This window comes from Theropithecus gelada, chromosome 12 (genome assembly GCF_003255815.1).
Source record: "Theropithecus gelada isolate Dixy chromosome 12, Tgel_1.0, whole genome shotgun sequence".
Lineage (NCBI taxonomy): Eukaryota > Metazoa > Chordata > Mammalia > Primates > Cercopithecidae > Theropithecus > Theropithecus gelada.
Genome location: NC_037680.1, coordinates 78,283,796 through 78,302,737, shown reverse-complemented (window position 1 = coordinate 78,302,737; position 18,942 = coordinate 78,283,796). Strand labels below are relative to the sequence as shown.

The 18,942-nt window shown below is 39.5% G+C and overlaps 1 protein-coding gene and 1 non-coding gene across 2 annotated transcripts in view; one reads left to right on the top strand and one right to left on the bottom strand.

Moving 5' to 3' along the window:
* MPP4 (membrane palmitoylated protein 4) overlaps window positions 1–17,860 on the top strand; it is a 56,571-nt gene extending 38,711 nt beyond the window's left edge. The window contains exons 15-22 of the mRNA XM_025404770.1: window positions 2,306–2,320; window positions 4,186–4,227; window positions 6,332–6,502; window positions 7,802–7,882; window positions 12,324–12,417; window positions 12,806–12,914; window positions 14,818–14,952; window positions 17,331–17,860. Coding sequence (XP_025260555.1) covers window positions 2,306–2,320; window positions 4,186–4,227; window positions 6,332–6,502; window positions 7,802–7,882; window positions 12,324–12,417; window positions 12,806–12,914; window positions 14,818–14,952; window positions 17,331–17,522 — 839 coding nt within the window. The 3' untranslated portion in view covers window positions 17,523–17,860. The remainder of the gene's footprint in view (window positions 1–2,305; window positions 2,321–4,185; window positions 4,228–6,331; window positions 6,503–7,801; window positions 7,883–12,323; window positions 12,418–12,805; window positions 12,915–14,817; window positions 14,953–17,330) is intronic.
* Window positions 15,906–16,010, bottom strand: LOC112636773. Its single transcript, XR_003122250.1, has one exon. It is a non-coding gene; the product is annotated as a U6 spliceosomal RNA (small nuclear RNA).
* Window positions 17,861–18,942: the final 1,082 nt, after the last annotated feature.

Here is an 18,942-nt window from a genome sequence, read left to right as displayed (position 1 = left end):
TGAATCCATGCTTCTTTGTTATAAGTAAATATTAATATAAGCATCTAGTAGTTTCTTAGGTCTTCCAAAGATGTTATGCCCGAGGATTTATATTTTGATATGTATACTTAAAAAAAATTTTTTTTGAGACAGAGTCTCACTCTGTCACCCAGGCTGGAGTCCAGTGGTGTGATCTGGGCTCACTGCAATCTCCACCTGCCAGGCTCAAGTGATTCTCATGCCTCAGCCTCCTGAGTAGCTGGGATTACAGGTGTGTACCATCACACCCAGCTAATTTTTGTATTTTTAGTAGAGACGGGTTTCCATGTTGCTCAGGCTAGTCTTGAACTCCTGGCCTCAAGTGATCCGCCTGCCTCATATGTATATACTTTCAAAATACATATATATTTTTAAAAATATAAATTACTTCCTTTAAAATGTTTTTTTATGTTACAGCTGGAGCATTGTATTGATTTTTTTAATTACATGTGTGGTAGATTATGCCATCTATGAGTTTCCTTTCATAAAAGTAGAGAGATTCCTACGAATATTAGTTATTAAAAAAAAGCATTGAGACAGATGAGTTGTGAACCACTTTTCTAAATTATTTACATTTATGTTGTTTCAAAATGTCCTATTTTCCATTAGATGGTTGGCCTGTTAGAAATAATTTAATTGATTATTTATCCTTGCCCAGTGTTTGGGATTGGCTTAGTTTTTAATTTCTCTAGCTTATTCTCATCCTTCTTTGTTCTATTCCACTGGAGAACACTCCACATGCGAAGGCTGTGGTTGAGGCCGGGGAGTGTTTGTGGGTCTGTGGAAGGAGAGGCAGTGGGTGAGACCACAGACTCCAGCCAGATGGCCAGTTTGAACCCTGGGTTCATTACTCACTAACTGCAGGTTCTCTGGCTGTTAACCTCTCTGCCCTTCAGGTTCCTCACCTCTAAAATGGGAACAATAATTTATATGAATAAAGTGCTTAGAACAGTGCCTGGCACACAGGAAGTGCTGCACAAGTGTTAGCAGGTGTTATTATTGTGAAATCTTGTTCCTTGCGGGAGTCAGCAGCCAGTTCCTGGTGAACAGCACTGCAGAGGGAGTTGCTTACTCTAGAGCGCCCCTTGTGGACTCCTCTGAGCTGGAAAAGAGAGAACTCTCGAGCATTGATTCGTTCTGAACCCAGCTTTCTTAGGAGCTCAATTAAGGAACAGTTAGCACCCAGCTGGCATATTTTCTAAGCATAGAACCGTTGGCATTCATTCCATGATGCTTAATTTTGTTACTTAGACTGCTTTGTGAGCAGTTAAGTTTCTTCAGTTTCGGTCTGTAGTCTGAATAAAGTATAGTATGACTTCCTTGAATTTCCCCAGGAGGTGACGAGGTGATGGTGTAGTTTATTTAATCAGAAGTGCCAATAAAAAAAAAAAAAAAAAAAAAAAAAAAAGGCTGGACATGGTGGCTCATGCCTCTAATCCCAGCACTTTGGGAGGCCTAGGCGGGTGGATCACTTGAGGTCAGGAGTTCAAGACCAACCTGGCCAACATGGTGAAACCTCGTCTCTACTAAAAATACAAAAATTAGCCAGGCGTGGTGGCTCATGCCTATAATTCCAGCTACTTAGGAGGTTGAAGTGAGAGAATCACTTGAACCCGGGAGAGAGAGGTTGCAGTGAGCCGAGATAGCGCCATTTGCTCTCCAGCCTGGGTGATAGAGGAGACTCCATCTCAAAACAAACAAACCAAAAAACAGAATATGGCTATTTTGTGATGTCTAGAAAACAAAACAGTTTGCTTCATATTCAGTTTCCTCTGTCTTCAAGGGGCAACTGGGGATGGAAGTGTGTGAGACCCAGGAAGGGGAAGGAATGAGGACGCTTGGCCAGGCCAGAGGCTGCTGCAGCACCAGCCCCAGCGCCAGTGCCATTTCTACCACTTCCTCCCCTTTACAGAGCTGCTGCAGTACTGCCTCGGGGGGAGAGGAGAGAGAAGGCTCAGACCTGTTACTTTCCTTTAAGTTCTCCCTTTCAAGCTCCATTTTGTGCCAACCAAGTAGAGTCTTCCTGGGTTAAAAAGCCTTCAGGGAGAGTCTTGATAGGCAACTTTCAGAAAAAGGTACTGTCCCAAGCAGTGCAGTCAGGGCAAACCAGTTTCTCAGACCCAATCACGTGGTGATCATTTGCCTTGCCAGGCCTTACCCGACTTGCCTTTTGCTAGTGGTGACCTGAATGTCTTGCTTATGTCATTTGTCTGGATTTGATGACTAACACTATCTTCTTAAAGGCTTAACTTTTCATGTCTGTTTCTGCACCTACCCAAATCTCCAGAGGAACTTTCAGAAGGTAATTGTTTTTATTTCCTAGATACACCAAATAGAACTATATTTAAGATCTTTCAGTACCTCAAAATGAATACTTGCCCAGATAATGTTTAAGATGAAGATACGGTATTTGTTTTGTTGTTGTTTATGGTTTCCCCCTCATATTTACATTTTTTCCCCAGGAAACACACTTCCAAACTAAGTTTATGAGGTTCTCCAAGGATATGACATTTTGTGGGTGAAATCAATGATTAAATATTCAGTTTCATAGATAACATTTAAAAGAACAATAAAAATAATTAAGCTTTATGAATATATCCCCAAGAAAACATTTCTTTTTAAACTTATTGACATAGCTAAGTGAGAAAATGTACATACTTACCAGAAGATGGAATTGATATTGGTGTGTTTTCTTTCTTTGTATTTTAAAACACTTTAAAAAAAAATAAAGGTTAAGAAAAAAGGTTGCATATGTCAGTTCATTGTCTTAACAAATGCTCTTCATATTTTATATATATGTTTATATTTGAGACAAAGTCTCTCTCTGTTGCCCAGGCTGGAGTGCAGTGGTGTGATCTCAGCCTACTGCAACCTCCAACTCCCAAGTTCAAGTGATTCTCCTGCCTCAGCCTCCAAAGTAGCCGGGACTACAGGCACAAGCCACCACGCCTGGCTAACTTTTTGTATTTTTAGTAAAGGTGGGGTTTCACCATGTTGGGTGGGCTGGTCTCGAACTCCTGACCTCAAGTGATCTGCCCGCCTCAGCCTCCGAGTGCTGGGATTACAGGCGTGAACCACCGCACTTGGTCATATATTACTTAAATGATTAGAGCAGAGCTGTAAAAATAAGAAGGAACTTAAGTAAAAAGTAATTTGAAAATAATATTCTTATAACTTTTTTTCTGGAGTGTTTTTCTGAGGTCTCAATGGAAGGAGAAACAGGAGTTTGAACTATCTCTAGATGCCTCAGAGGCACTGGACACAGTTTTCCTCATTTTGTCTCTCAGAGTCCTGGCCAATCAGAAACATTTGGCAGCCATAGAGCAAATCTTATTTTATATAGAATGAACCCTTTTAAGAGGGAGAAAATAAAAACCCGTATCTAGCAAAGAGATTAATTTTAGGAGCTGCAGAAAAAAATAATGTTATAAACAATATGGTCAAGAACAAGGCTCACGCCTGTAATCCCAGCACTTCGGGAGGCCAAGGTAGGTGCATCACCTGAGATCAGAAGTTTGAGACTAGCCTGACCAACATGGTGAAACGCCATCTCTTATCTAAAAATACATCTAAAAATACAAAATACATCTAAAAATACAAAAATTAGCCAGGCATGGTGGTGCATGCCTGTAATCCCAGCTTCTCAGGAGGCTGAGGCAGGAGAATTGCTTGAACCTGGGAGATGGAGGTTGCAGTGAGCTGAGATAGAACCATTGTACTCCAGACTGAGCAACAAGAGCGGAAAATAAATAAATAAATAAATACATACATACATACATAAATAAATAAAACAAAGAGCCACTTTAAGCTTGTTTAAAGTTATAAGATATTGAATCACAGTAAAAACATAAAAACTGGATATGTATTTTTAAACATATCCTAAGGAAACTTATCTTAAATAATTAATAAACTGGTTTTGGCTTTAACCATACTAGACAGAATACATTCAGTATAATGCTCAAATTCTGTGAACTGCATCTCTGTAGTTTGTTGTGTGTGAATAACAGGATGAAAAATGCTTAGAACATTCAATGAGCCACTCAAGGATAAATTCAACTCTGCTGCCATCTGCTAAGGTAGTCACTTGAAAAGTTGAAGATAATTTCGTGAATTTGTTCTAAATAAACTTCTTACTCTCACATATTCTGCTCCTGCTGTTCTCTGTAGACAAGGAGGAATTTGTTGGCTATGGTCAGAAGTTCTTTATAGGTAGGTGATAATACGAGGTGGGTCTCTGTCACTTGTTAAATTACGTTTCCAAGCCTGACACTGTTTTGAAAGCTTCTTTTGCTGATGGACATTTCCAAACCTGTTCCTCGTTCTAGTTTCCTTTTCTTTCTGTCCTTTATTCTTGTCAATATTCTGATCTATTAATTATTCATTGTTATTCATCTAATTTCCACTGGGTATCTATTAATTACTCACCAAACACAAATCTTTTTGTTTTCTTTCAGACTGTTTCATAACCTATTTATCTTACACTAAAGAGACAAAGTCTCCGACTTTTAAACTTACTTCTTATGGCCACATTTCTATAGTCTGTCACCTGGGCAGAGTTTTTTGTAGGACCAGGTACCACTCATCTAAAACCGCTCTGGGCTTCCTTCTATAGGGAGGCAGGGGAAGACTAGCAGAGCTGCAGGGGCTCTAAATTAGAAGGTTGGTTCCCAAGCTGGATGCATTTTGGAATCATCAGGGGAGTGTGAAAAAACAAAACAAAACAAAAAACAAAAAACGAAAACAAGGGGCCACTTTTCTGTATTGCTTTCAGAATCATTCAGCCTAAAAGCTGTCAGGTAGAGCTGAGCAGAGTACGCAGCTACACAAAGGTGGAGAGTAAGGAGCATGAGCAGGGTAAAGAAGGCATCTGTGCAGGGGACAATGGTAGCCTGGTGCAGGTTGTCAGAGCCAGAGTAAAATCAAGAGGTCCACTGCCATCACTTGGCCTCTAATGCCCAACAGGCTTTACAAAGATGCCCGCCTCATCCAGCTTGGGCTCTGACACTTTCTGCGAGGCGATTGACATTATCTGTCCCCTATCTTGCACACTTAAGTGCTCTTGATTGATATGATAAGCAAATGTATTGAGGACAACAAGGACCAGGGTTCTCACTGTTAGAGAAGGGAGTTATAAACATGGAAAGGGGAAGTCTAGAATGAATCCTCTAGTGTTGGATTGACATTGTAGGTACTGGTGTGAACTCATGGTTTTCAATATATAGACATACAAATATAGATTGAAGTGTGCATGTGTATTTATATGTACACATAGAGTTGCTAACTGTCTACTGAGAAGACCTGCAAACAGCTCTGAAGATACCAGAAAGTCCCATGATTCACAAGGCAGATGAAGCAGGAATCTAGGAGCTTAGAAATCATGATCCATGTGTCCAACTTTGCACTGACCACACAGTCCTAAGCAACCACCTAATCTATCTGTGTCTTAGTGAAACCACCTGAAAAATGTGAAAAATGAGCCTGCTCCACTGTTTCTGCCCTGGCCCAAGCCACCCTCATCCCTCATTCAGACCACTGCAGTAGCTTCCTAACTGCTCTCCCCTGAGGCCACACTTGCTCTCTCTACGTTTACACCAACCAGAGGAGTCTTTCAGAAACATGAATCCAATCATGCCACCGCCAACAGCTTCCCGTCACACTTCCACAACAATCCAACACTTTTCAGAGGCCCTATGTGATCTGGCTCCAGCCACTTCCCCCTACCCTGTTTCATACTCCCTGTTGCTTACTGCCCTGCAGCTACACATGTTTCCTTGCTGTTCCTCAAATGCTCCAAGCACAGTTCGTTTCTCTGCACCACTGCACTTGCAGTTCCCTTGACCTGGCTTGCCTGTCTCCTCAGAGGCTTCCTGATCTGGCTCCCTGCCTTCCTCCAGATGTCTGCTCAATGCCAACCTTTCAGAGATACTCTAACCTTACTGCCTATCTAAAAAAGCACCCCCATCAGTCTCTATCTACCTCGTCTTCTTCTAAGTACTTATTTTTTTTTCCTCTAATTTTTGTCTCTCCTCTTCTACAAAATGCAGATTTCATGAGAAAGTGGCCTTGGATTAGTTGAGCCCTCTCTCCCCAGCACCCAGGACAATGCCTGGCCCAGAGCAGGTGCGAGATGGGCTAGCCCAGGGGGCATTTTCATATGTTTCCCTTGTATGACTTCCTGTCTTCTAACTTCAGACAGACGTGACTATATTAACGAACACTTTAGGATCATGGTTGCTACATATTTCATCAGGCGTGAGGCTACAAGTGATCTCTCCTGTCTGGTTCTTATGTTTTGTGCACTTCCCCTCCCTAGCTGGCTTCCGCCGCAGCATGCGCCTGTGTCGCAGGAAGTCTCACCTCAGCCCGCTGCATGCCAGTGTGTGCTGCACCGGCAGCTGCTACAGTGCAGTGGGTGCCCCTTACGAGGAGGTGGTGAGGTACCAGCGACGCCCTTCAGACAAGTACCGCCTCATAGTGCTCATGGGTATGTCCCAGCATGCACTCTCTCTCCTCCTCCTTGAGGAGTTTTCCTTCTAGATTCAGGCGTCTCATATTGGGAATGATGGTAAAAGTAGAACTCTTTATAGACCCCCATACAAATACCTTTTTTAAAAAACAAAATAAAACCATTGTACTGTGGGTTTATAAGTAACATTTTATTGTATCAAGCTTTTTAAAAAATCTACAAGTGAATGTGGTATGCCATGGTGTCCATGAACTATATAGTTACTTGTTATATAACAAGTATTATGATGTCGTTATGACTGAGATTTTTTTTTTTTTGCCTGCTTAGAATTGTTCTGTAAACATAGATGAGTGTTTCCCCAGGCAGATCATTAACCTGTATCATGAAAATAAATTCTTAACGTCCGTTTCCCTGAGAAATGTGTTAAATTCTTCAAGTCCATTCTCCTAAGAAATTTGTAATTACCTCATTTAGAAAAGTAACATCTTCTGGACTGTATCTTTGGTGCTTTGTAAAGATCATGGCAAATATAGTGCAGGAGTGACCTGCTTTTGTGCCCATGACTTTTGCAAAGCTGGTCCCTGTAGCAGTAGCAACTTGTATCCTACTGCCTTCCTGTCTGCGTGTTTAGCTCCATGAGCAAGGCAGGTCCCTGTAGAGCAGAAAGGTGTGCCTTACGGCTGGGACCAGCGATATCATATGCAGGCCCCATTGTAAAATGCAAATGCAAGGGCCGCTGGTTAAAACATTATCAAGGATTTCAAGATACAATAGCAGATAATTCATCCAAGCACAGTATCCTTCTAAGCATGGGCCCTGTGTAACTGCACAGGTTCTATACCCACGAAGGCAGCCCTGCCTCCAGCTGGACATGGGGGTGCTTACTCAATCACCTGTCAGGAATGTACCCCTGAATTCTGTAAGTCACAGAACCTATAATTGTCGAGGCTGGTTTCTGGTTGTGACTTGATAAAAACTTCATTTGAAAAGGAAAGGCAGAGCTCTGTGATTCTCTAAAATGAGACCAGCTAATTCTCATGGCATTCAACATTAGATAGAGTTTGCTGGGGGTCAGGTTCCTGCGATTCCTTACCTCATTCCTGAATGTTGAAGCAATGTGGGTTATTCCATGGGTCACTAGAAAAATTCCCAAAAGTTTTCTGGGGTTCTTCCAATTTATGAGAAAGGAAGTTACATAATTTCCCTAAAAATATTTGCTCTCAAGTTTCTTCAATAGAAGGACTAAAATGATTATTCCATCGCATAATTATATTTATCCACATCTGATGATTTCTGTGTGTGACTTTTTATGTTTAGGACCCTCTGGTGTTGGAGTAAATGAGCTCAGAAGACAACTTATTGAATTTAATCCCAGCCATTTTCAAAGTGCTGTGCCACGTATGTTTAGTTTTGCTTTCATAATGGTTTGTGTTTTGGTAAAACTTTCTTTGCTCATCTCATTTAACTATGTCATTCCATCTTTGTTGTAAAAGTACACAACACCAGGGATAGTTCTTAAGTATTTCTAACCATATTTATTTTAATAAGGAAAATTGGTTTATTGGCATGTAGGCTGCTGGCTTTTAAATGGGCTTTTTTCTATTTCTTAACATGGATGGCCTTTCAGGCAAACTAATAGTTAGCAATAATAGCTAACATACACCCAGTACTTACTATCTAAAAATTGATGTATGCAATACAACTTTATATAAATTTATGAGTATGATTATACAATACACAACTGTTTTAGAAATGGTGTTTTCTGGCTGGGTGGAGTGGCTCACTCCTGTAATCACAGCACTTTGGGAGGCCGAAGTGGGTGGATCTTCTGAGGTCAGGAGTTCAAGACCAGCCTGGCCAACATAGTGAAACCCCATCTCTACTTAAAATACAAAATTTAGCTGGGTGTGGTGCTGCATGCCTGTAATCCCAGCTACTCAGGAGGCTGAGACAGAATCGCTTGAACCTGGGAGGCAGAGGTTGCAGTGAGCCGAGACGGCGCCATTGCACCCCAGGCTGGGTGAGAGAGTGAGACTGACTCAAAAAAAAAAAAAAGTGTTTTCTTATTTTCTTTTACTCATAACTCCTCTGTTTCTCCTAAACTCCCCCTTCACTACTACCAGCTCCAAACCAACTCCTAAAACACAATCTTCCAGACTTTATGTAGAGTTGTGTGAATTTTTCACCCATTTAGAGTTGTTACATGAGGTTTTTTTTTAAGCTTTAAGACATTTGAGAGCTGCAATTCTAAAAATAGAAGAAATTATTTGTTTCATACTGAGATTCATCCTTAAAATCACTCTAAGAAAAGCTGTTTTATTGTAAAAATAGAAAAGATCAAGACTTGAGATAGAAATCCTGATTTCAAGAAAATAGAAAGTTAATAATGCATGTTTATAATAATGTATAATAATGCATAGTTTCTAATATGTGTAAAAGGAAGTTAAAATTTTGACTGAGGCACTAAGATGCACATCTTTAAATAAGGAATGTGAAAACAAGTTAAACTCCTCACACATCTCGAAGGTATAAAAGGCTTGGGGAGGGAGATTCCTGAGGGCGTTTCAGGGAGGCTTTTATTGGAGAGAGCCGTGCTGCGTGTTCCAGACCCGCTGAGTGTGGGAAGAGTGTGCGGGTGTGCTTGCTCCCCTCTCCCCTCAAGGCAAGACAGAGGAACCTAGGGGGACCACTTAGAGAGCTTTCTTTGTGTCCCCTGAACTTTGGGGGACACAGAAGAATGGTGTCCAAATTATACCTGAAAAATCCAAAGGAGGAGAGCTTACAGGAAGTGGCCAATGGCTATAATTTGGGAAGTAGCTGTCCTCATAGGGTCCATCACAGCTAGACTTGTGATGTTGCCCAAGGAGCAGATCTGGGCAGGTAATGTATAAAAAAGTCAGCCCAGGGTTATATGATTCCTGCCCAGGAGGAAGCCTGAGGAGAAAAAGGCCAAAAGTGGACTCCCAAATATATCTGGCTTTAGAAGGAATCACAGATGACGAACTGGAATAGGAATGGGCTTGAGAGGCCTTGTGGTGGTGGTGATAGGGTTTGCAAAATAGCCCAATATATGGTTTAGGAGAGAAAGAGCCAGATTTAAGCATCTGCCAAATCTAAAGAAAGCCAATAGCAGCCAGAATCAGTATTTGCCAAACCAGAACCTTCCTTCCTGCTTTCCTCTCCCTCCCCGCACTCTAGCCTTAGAGAGTTCTAAACCAGTGGAAGTGAGATTTATCGAGGGGAGGGAGAAGCAGGAGCAGTAGAAATACAATGAAAGGAAAGAGAAGTGACTCATACTCTTGTCTGGCTTCTCTGAGCGTAGGCTTCCCCGGTGCAGCAAATTTGAGCCAGATGTGTGGAGAAGCAGCCTAAAATCTAAGTGAAGTTTATAATTTTGATGATTATGTGGGAATGGAATTTTAATTAGTCAGTTGAGACTGGCTGATGAAAATGAAATTGTGGCATGAGTGATGATAGACTTTTAAAATTAAACCTGAGTGAAAGAGTCATGGAAACTGCTAGTTGTTTTTTTTTGTTTTTTTTTTTTTTTAAAGACGGAGTCTCGCTCTGTCGTCCAGGCTGGAGTGCAGTGGCACGATCTCGGCTCACTGGAACCTCTGCCCCACGAGTTCAAGCGATTCTCCTGCCTCAGCCTCCCAAGTAGCTGAGATTACAGGCACCCGCCACCATGCCCAGCTAATTTTTATAGTTTTGTAGAGATGGGGTTTCACCATGTTGGCCAGTCTGTTCTCGAACTCCTGCAACTCAAGTGATCTGCCCACCTCAGCCTCCCAGAGTGCTGGAATTACAGGCGTGAGCCACCGCGCCTAGCCAGGAAACTGCTAGGATTTTATGCAGGGGCTGGGGAAGCTCTTGTCTCACAGAAGGGCCGTGGGAGACCAAGAAGTTGCTTTATGATCGCGTCCCATAGGCTGTGCTTTCTGAAGTACTGCTTTCATGTACAGGAATGGGCATTAATCTCAAAACCAAAAACTACCACAGAAATCACCGTTTTCCTTTTCTGTGTGTTTTTTGTTTGTTTGTTTGGTTTGTTTTGTTTGAGATGGAGTCTCACTCTGTTGCCCAGGCTGGAGTGCCATGATCTCAGCTCACTGCAACCTCACCTCCTGGGTTCAAGCGATTCTCCTGCCTCAGCCTCCTGAGTAGTTGGGATTACAGGTGCATGTCACCATGCCCAGCTAATTTTTGTATTTTTAGTAGAGATGCGGTTTTACCATGTTGGCCAGGCTGGTCTTGTACTCCTGACCCCAGGTGATCCACCCACCTTGGCCTCCCAAAGTGCTGGGATTACAGGCGTGAGCCACCGCCCCTGGTCAAAATCACTATTTTCTGATAGTCTGAATAAAAATAAAATGCCCACAGAATATAGAAGAATTTTAAGAATGCCAATGTAGAATTTTAATCATTCAAAATGAGAAAATACTCTCATATTTTGCTTTTTAAATGGAAGTTTTAAGCTTAAAATGGATACCTCAAGTTATGCATCAATTCACAGACTTTAACCTACCATATGAATGTTAGTCCAATGGAAGCAAAGGAGAAGGAGTCATCTTGGGTTTAGATTGACGTAATTCACTATCACCTGAGAGCTATAAAGTTTCACTAGAATTTTGTTTTAAGTAGGAAGCTGTGGGAGATGTGGTGTAACTGTAGGAACTCTAAGGATCTGATGAGAGGCTTGAATAAGGAAAATACAAAAATGACCCCAAGATGACATTTGCTTTTAGACCCCCTTGAAGGTTGGTAACTCCTTTGATAATTTAAGGCTGGTTTCGAGCTCCTACTTGATCATTTCCATGTATTGATATCATCAGATGTTGATCTATTTCGTCCTTAAACTTTGTCAGATGCAAATACACAAATTCTGTATAAATAAGGGAATTGGTGGTAATGTAGATTAAGGGACTAGCTTTATAGTATATAGGATGCAGAGTTGAAACTGTCTTACACGTCTTTGTGTTTTCAGAACCTAACATGATACTTGGAACATAGTAGGCACTCAGTACACACTAGTTGAATACATGAATGAGCAGACAACAAATAACTTTTAGATATTTGATGAATTCTTATATTCCATATGACCTGTCACTATTTAAGTTGAAGAGTCTGTAATCAAAGTGGCCATATCAAAGAATCAGACTGAATCTAGACACAGCTAATCTTTCCCTCCTAGAGATCCCTAAAACGAATCACCACTCACTTGGGTATTAATACATCTGGTCAAGATTGCAGAATGTCATGGGCTTTCTCCATTTCAAATTTGAGCACCTATTGTAAAAAACATTCATCTAGGAGGAGTCAGAACACATAGGTTCTAATTTCAACTTCATTTTTCATCAGTCTTATGAATGTGAGCAAGTTTCTCCAAAAGCTTTACTTATGAGTAAAATATAGATATTAACAGTTTACCTAAGATAAGAGTGTGGAAGATGAAATGAGATAATGGGAAATGCACTATCCAAATGTAAGATATTATTGGTATTGCTACCTGGGAGCCTTTAGGCATCTAAAGGTTCACACATAATTCACTAGCACTTGTTTTGAAGTAATAACAGGTGTTACCTTAGGTCTTTCTTATGTTGGCTTAATACCTAGTGCATTCTTTTTCACACCATACGTACTCAATAAAGGTTTATAGACTCACTGATTTTGATATAAGAACTTATCACCAATTCAGGCTTCTTTTTAGTTCTAGCATTTTATCTAATTGATTATATATTCATTTATTTATTTTGATTAGATATCTTTATTCAAATGTATATTGGTAATCAAAGAATTTTGAAGACACCGAAACCTTTCATTCCCTTTTTTTTGATAGACACTACTCGTACTAAAAAGAGTTATGAAATGAATGGGCGTGAGTATCACTATGTGTCCAAGGAAACATTTGAAAGCCTCATATATAGTCACAGGTAAAGTGGAGCTTCAGAAGCTGATTCTTGCCTCTTGTTGTTTTACATTCAAAATAGATTCCCTATTTTTATGTATTTTCCAAAGCTCCTGGGTAATTCCTTTTGTTTCTGAGGAGTTAAGCATGAAATGTACATTGATATATCAGCATACCAACTCACTAGCTTTGGAAAGGGAGCAGAATGGAGTTTGCAAACCTTGGAGAATTTGAGGAAATACATAAACTCTAGATATGCTCATTTTGTTCACCTCTTGAATATCTATTCATTTTTTCTGTGCTAATAAAGTCCACATATTTATATTCAACTCTAGTACAGTTTATCCTCATGTTACTACTAATAATATTTTCTTTGTAGAAAGCGTTCTGTTTTGTTTGGCCTGCCCTTGCAGGATGCTGGAGTATGGTGAGTACAAAGGCCACCTGTATGGCACTAGTGTGGATGCTGTTCAAACAGTCCTTGATGAAAGAAAGATCTGCGTCATGGACTTAGAGCCTCAGGTGGGTCCATGGTGGAATATTTATGTCCCCAAACAATGAATGCATATCATCCATTTTTTGTGCACATGCTGTAGGTTATAGTTGAGACATTTATTCTGTTAGTCTTTTAAGAATAAGGCCATTTCTCATATCCAAGATCTTACTTAATGTGTCAATTTAAAACATTTTGCTTTTAGTTGGGAAAGAAGTCTTGCTTCTCATACAGAAAAGCAGAACTGAGTGGGTGGTCACAAAGAGAAGCAAGAATCTTTCTTGCTTTAACCTTGATCACAAAGGCATCAAGGTCACTTCTTGTGGAGTGAATAAGATGTTGCTTTGTACAAGGAGGTGAGGTTTCTATGTTGTCATATCTGTGGCTACCTTTCTGAGACCACGTGTAGAATGGAGCAGGGGTGAGCAAGTTAAGGTAAGATAAAGAACATGCAATCCATAGGCCCAATTTTTGTGATCTTTGTATTTTCTTCGTGTATGTGTGTGTGTGTGTGTGTCTGTGTGTCTGTGTTTGTTTTGTTTTTTGAGACAAGGTCCTGCTCTGTCATCCAGACTAGAGTGCAGTGGCGTGATCTTGGCTCACTGCAACCTCTGCTTTCTGGGTTCAAGTAATTCTCATACCTCAGCCTGCCTAGTAGCTGGGACTACAAGTGCAAGCCACCATGCCTGGTTAATTTTTGTATTTTTAGTAGAGACAGGGTTTTGCCATGTTTGCCAGGCTGGTCTGGCAATGGAACTCCTGGGCTCAAGTGATCCACCTGCCTTGGCCTCCCAAAGTGCTGGGATTATAGGCATGAGCTACTGTGCCCGGCCATGTTTTCTTTGTCATTAGAAATACACTTTGTGTGCTAGAGAATCAGAGGAAAAGAGATGGCAGTAGTATCCAATGTGAGATAATAGCAAGAGGAAAGGGAAGTGAAGGTGAAACAGAGCTGATCCATCTTGAGAGTCTGTCTTTGTCATATGAGATCATGTACAGAATCCTACTCTCAGTAAATGAGATTCTTTCATGTATAGACTGTTGCTCAGCTAGTAAGATTTCAATTGCTAGTCACGGCTAGTAAGAGTCAGGATTTGACCTTAATTTTGATTCTAAAACTCCATCTTCAAATTATTAAAATGTTCATTTGTTTTTAAGAATTGAGCAGTTGGGGGCACATGAGATGATACTCTAAAAATAATTGCTAATTTCTGGTCTTAGAAATTTTGAGAAGCTTCATGTTGACTCTAGAAAGTTAGGACTTCTGTTTTTAAATGTGCATTTAGGTCAGGTGCAGTGGCTCATGCCTATAATCCCAGCACTTTGGGAGGCTGAGATGGGAGGATTTCTTGAGGCCAGGTGTTTGAGACCCCACTGGGCAACATAGTGAAACCCCATCACTACAAAAAATAAAAAATAAAAAAAAATTAGCTGGGGCTAGGCGTGATGGCTCATGCCTGCAATCCTAGCACTTTGGGAGGCTGAGGCAGGCAGATCACCTGAGGTTAGTAATTCCAGACCAGCCTGGCCAACATGGCGAAACCCCATCTCCACTAAAAATACAAAAATTAGCTGGGCGTGGTGGCACAAGCCTGTAATTCCAGCTACTAGGGAGGCTGAGGCACGAGAATTGCTTGAACTGGGAAGGCGGTGGTTGCAGTGAGCAGAGATCCCACCACTGCACTCCAGCCTGGGCAACAGAATGATATTCTGTCTCAAAAACAAAACAAAACAAAACAAAATAGCTGGCATGGTGGCATGTGCCTCTGGTCCCAGCTACTAGGGAGGCTGAGATGGGTGGATTGTTTGAGCCTGGGAAGTTGAGGCTACCGTGAACCGTGATTGCACCACAGCACTCCAGTCTGGGTGACAGAGCAAGACCACGTCTCAAAACAAACAAAAAATAAGTGTGCATTTGAATTTTCTGTGTAGGATATTCAAGTGGTTCGAACTCATGAACTGAAGCCCTATGTCATATTTATAAAGCCATCGAATATGAGGTGTATGAAACAATCTCGGAAAAATGCCAAGATTATTACTGACTACTTTGTGGACATGAAGTTCAAGGTAAGAGCAAGTCAAAAATTACTGTATTGCTTTCAGTGACTTCTGCGTGGGAGAGATCTGGGTTGGGTCAGGCCAAGGATCTCTGATCTCGTCCTCCTCCTCCTTTTTGACCCCCTCCCCAAAAGGCCCTCAATAATATGGTTTACTCTGGTTTTATTTTACAAACAAAACAAAACAAACAAACAAACAAGAAACGCAAAATTTAAAACTGTATTGTTTCTACAGGATCTGTGTTAGAGAATGTAATTTTTGTTTCTAATGGATAATGCCCTTATGATTTATCCTTTTGGAGGGACATCACTTACAGATATAAAAATAAAGTTTAATAAATGCTATGATGCTACCCTTATTTTTTTCTTTCTTATTTTTTTGGGTCTAGCTAAAAAAAAAAAAAAAAAAAAAAAAAATCCTTGAGCCATAGTTTGCAAAGCCAAACAGAAATTGGGCATATATGAACCTGGTATTTGTATTTTAAACAGATTATCTTTTACTTAAAAGCTTACTTTAAAAATGCTCAGTGAGTATATCTCATCTGTAAAATGATGATGGTAATAATAGAGGGGGCAAGCCAGGTGAAATTAATCAGTGATCTCATCCTAGAACAAGTGATTTTTTTCCAGTTGCATACATATATTTTACATGAAATACACTTTAAATATTGTGAGTCATAACATGCATTCAGTAAGGTGTATAGAGTGTACAGTTTAATGAGTTTTTAGGTGTGTATGCACCCAGATAACCGTCACCTAGATTAAGATATTACAGCCATTTATTTTGTGTGTGTGTGTTTGTGTGTGTGTGTGTGTGTGTGTGTGTATGTGTGGTAAAAATACATAAAACTTACCATATTAACTGTTTTAAGTGTACAGTTCAGTGTTAGTATTTAGCGTTAAGTATATTCACATTGTTGTGAAACAGATCTCCAGAATTTATTTACTTGGCAAAATTGAAACTAAAACTATGAATGATTCACTAAATATTTGTATGTCATGCTTGTCCAAGGGCCATGCTAATCTGCATTGTTTCAGTTTTAGTATATGTGCTGCCAAAGCAAGCACAGGTATCTTTAAATTATCCTTTCTCTTATTATTTTTATTTTCATATTTTTTTCAATGATTCTGGAGGTCTGATTTTCCAGTTTGCCTTGTGAACAGTGGAGTCCATGAATGTATTTGCTGAGTCTTATGGGCATTTAAAATTGTTCTCATTTTTATGGCAGTCTAAACAAATTAACAAAATTGTTTCTGGATCATATGTATGGTCACTTTGTAAAGCCACAAGATTTTGGTGGCTGCATTTGTATTTGTGTTTCAGATTGAACTGGTGACAAGTGGTACTATTTTTCGTGAACTAATAAGAAAATAACAGCAATGAATTTAATGCATTAGTGCCAAGTGAAGGCCAATTTACCTTCATTAAATGAATATTTCACAATAGTAGAAACAGTAATACAACTGGCTTATACCATCCTCGTGTTGAAAGTGGCCATTTTGTATCTTTAAAATAATGTTATTCCTATCAGATTAATGTTCACTTGAAATTTATGTTTAAATTTTATTTAAACTGGTACATTTTCTTTGGTTTTATGTTGTATATGGTTAGAGTTTCAAGTGTTTAGGGAGGAGTAAAATAAGTTCATATGGGAAGTTGAGGGGAGTAATCTGTCTGCAAACTATTACTAAATTTTGCAAAACATGACCAGACATTAAGATTAAAGATTAAAACATAGGTTTTGTAGTTTAGAAGACATTTATTGGACCTCATTTTTTTAAATAAAAACTTCAGTCTTTTATTATTTTAAAAAAATTACAAATTAAAATTTCTTTTATCTCAGTAATACATTTCTAAGAAATAAAGGATGACATACTGTGGATAGTGATATATTTTTCCCAGCTTTGCTTATGCTTTACATTAATTTGGAAGGATATGCTTATACCTGTTATAATAATTACATTTTCTCTACAAAACTTAGCTGAGCATGATGGTATGTGCCTATAGTCCCAGCTACTCGGGAGGCCTAGGTGGGAGGATCACTTGAGTCTGGGAGGCAGAGGCTGCAGTGAGCTGAGATGATGCCACTGCATGCCAGCCTGGGATAGAGTGGGACCCTGTCTAAAAAAAATAATAATTTTATCTATATTTAGCAACATTCTTTCAATTAACAGAGGGTAAAAAAAATTACTATTTTCTAGTTAGCTAGCTTTGTAGAATTTTGAGAAAATATGTTTTAAACATTATTAAAAATCATCTGTGCAAAATTTGCGGACCTTACTGTTTTTATAAGTAGTTTCACGACTGAATGTAACAGCATAACAAACTATTTTTTCCATTTGTCCAATTAAGTCTGTACTATCCATATTTTTCTATTTCTCCTAAAGGATGAAGACCTACAAGAGATGGAAAATTTAGCCCAAAGAATGGAAACTCAGTTTGGCCAATTTTTTGATCATGTGATTGTGAATGACAGCTTGCATGATGCATGTGCCCAGTTGTTGTCTGCCATACAGAAGGCTCAGGAGGAGCCTCAGTGGGTACCAGCAACATGGATTTCCTCAGATACTGAGTCTTAATGAGACTTCTTGTTTAATGCTGGAGTTTTAACACTGTGCCCTTGTTACAGCGATCCACAGTTGCAATCTAAAACAGCAGTATTTGACCCATTATAATGTGTACAACTTTAAAAGTGCAGTAGTTTATTAATTAATCTTATTTGAAAAAAATTTTATTGTATGGTTATGTAGTTACCTATTTGGCTCTTAAAAATTTTTTTTTCCTTTATCTCATATGCAGCTGTAGTAGAAATATGAATAATGTTAAGTCACTGAGTATGAGAACCTTTTGCAGATTTCATATCTTTTAAAGATTTAAATAAAGAGCTTTCCTAAATATAATAAGCAATATTTAACTTCAGAAATTGTATTTTACTCTATGAAACGTGTTTTATGAAAACATCTTTTACCAAAAGTGCTTACTTAATTCAGCAAGAAAGGTTTAATATGCACATTTCACATCTAAAATCAAAACCTACAAAAAACTGCACTGCCTTCACTATTTACAAATCAGCCTACAAGGAAAAAATTATTCTCATCAGAGGTGTGACAAACACGAATTTTCCTTACAGCCAATATCTACATGCATGCCTAAATTAGAAAAGGCAATGGATTAGTCCTGGAGACCTATATATAGAAGAATCACAAGATTGAAACCGTGTCTCAGAGTTAAAGAAACCAGGGACTAACAGAAATTCTTGAGCGTGCAGGACAGCAGATAAAAAACAATTTGCTAAAACGCCTAAACTTCTTCCATTGTGAGATTAAAAAACAAAATAAAGCAAACTGGCTGAAATTGGTTAGGACTAACACGGATGGCTACCTGAAGTCTGTACAAAATGAGCTTGCTGGCCTTACAGCTCGAGTCTTCCCCCGTGTTTCATACTGACTCCCTCCAAAATTTGCACATGCGACCCATGAAGGGACATGAAGAGGTAACCGCGAACGCCAAAAGATTTTCCAGATGGCTTCTTTCCTTCCACCAATCATTTACTAATCCCAGAATCCATTCCCTAAACCTTTTCTAATAAAAATACTGTCTTAAAGCCAGCACAGGGAGACAGATTAGAGCTATACTCCTGTCTCCTTGTTAGTTGACTCGCAATAACAACTTTTCTCAAAAAACCAGCATCATAATATTGGCTTCTGTGCATATAGGGCAACAAACCCCGTTTGTTTGGTAACAAGATTAGGATGCCATTACAAAGTCCTGTTTCTCTTTCTTCCCCCAGATTTGAGATTTCCAGGCGCTTTCCCTGTCCCTGTATCTGTTCATCTTCTGCATCATTCTCTTCTCCATATCCACACCATTCTTCCATCTTTCCCATCTCTTAACTGTAAAATAGAATGCATGATTCAAAATATTTGTAGTTCTGTTACTTAAAGTGAAAGTTATCTTAAAAAAAAAACCTAACCAAATAAAACTATGCAAATTAAGTAG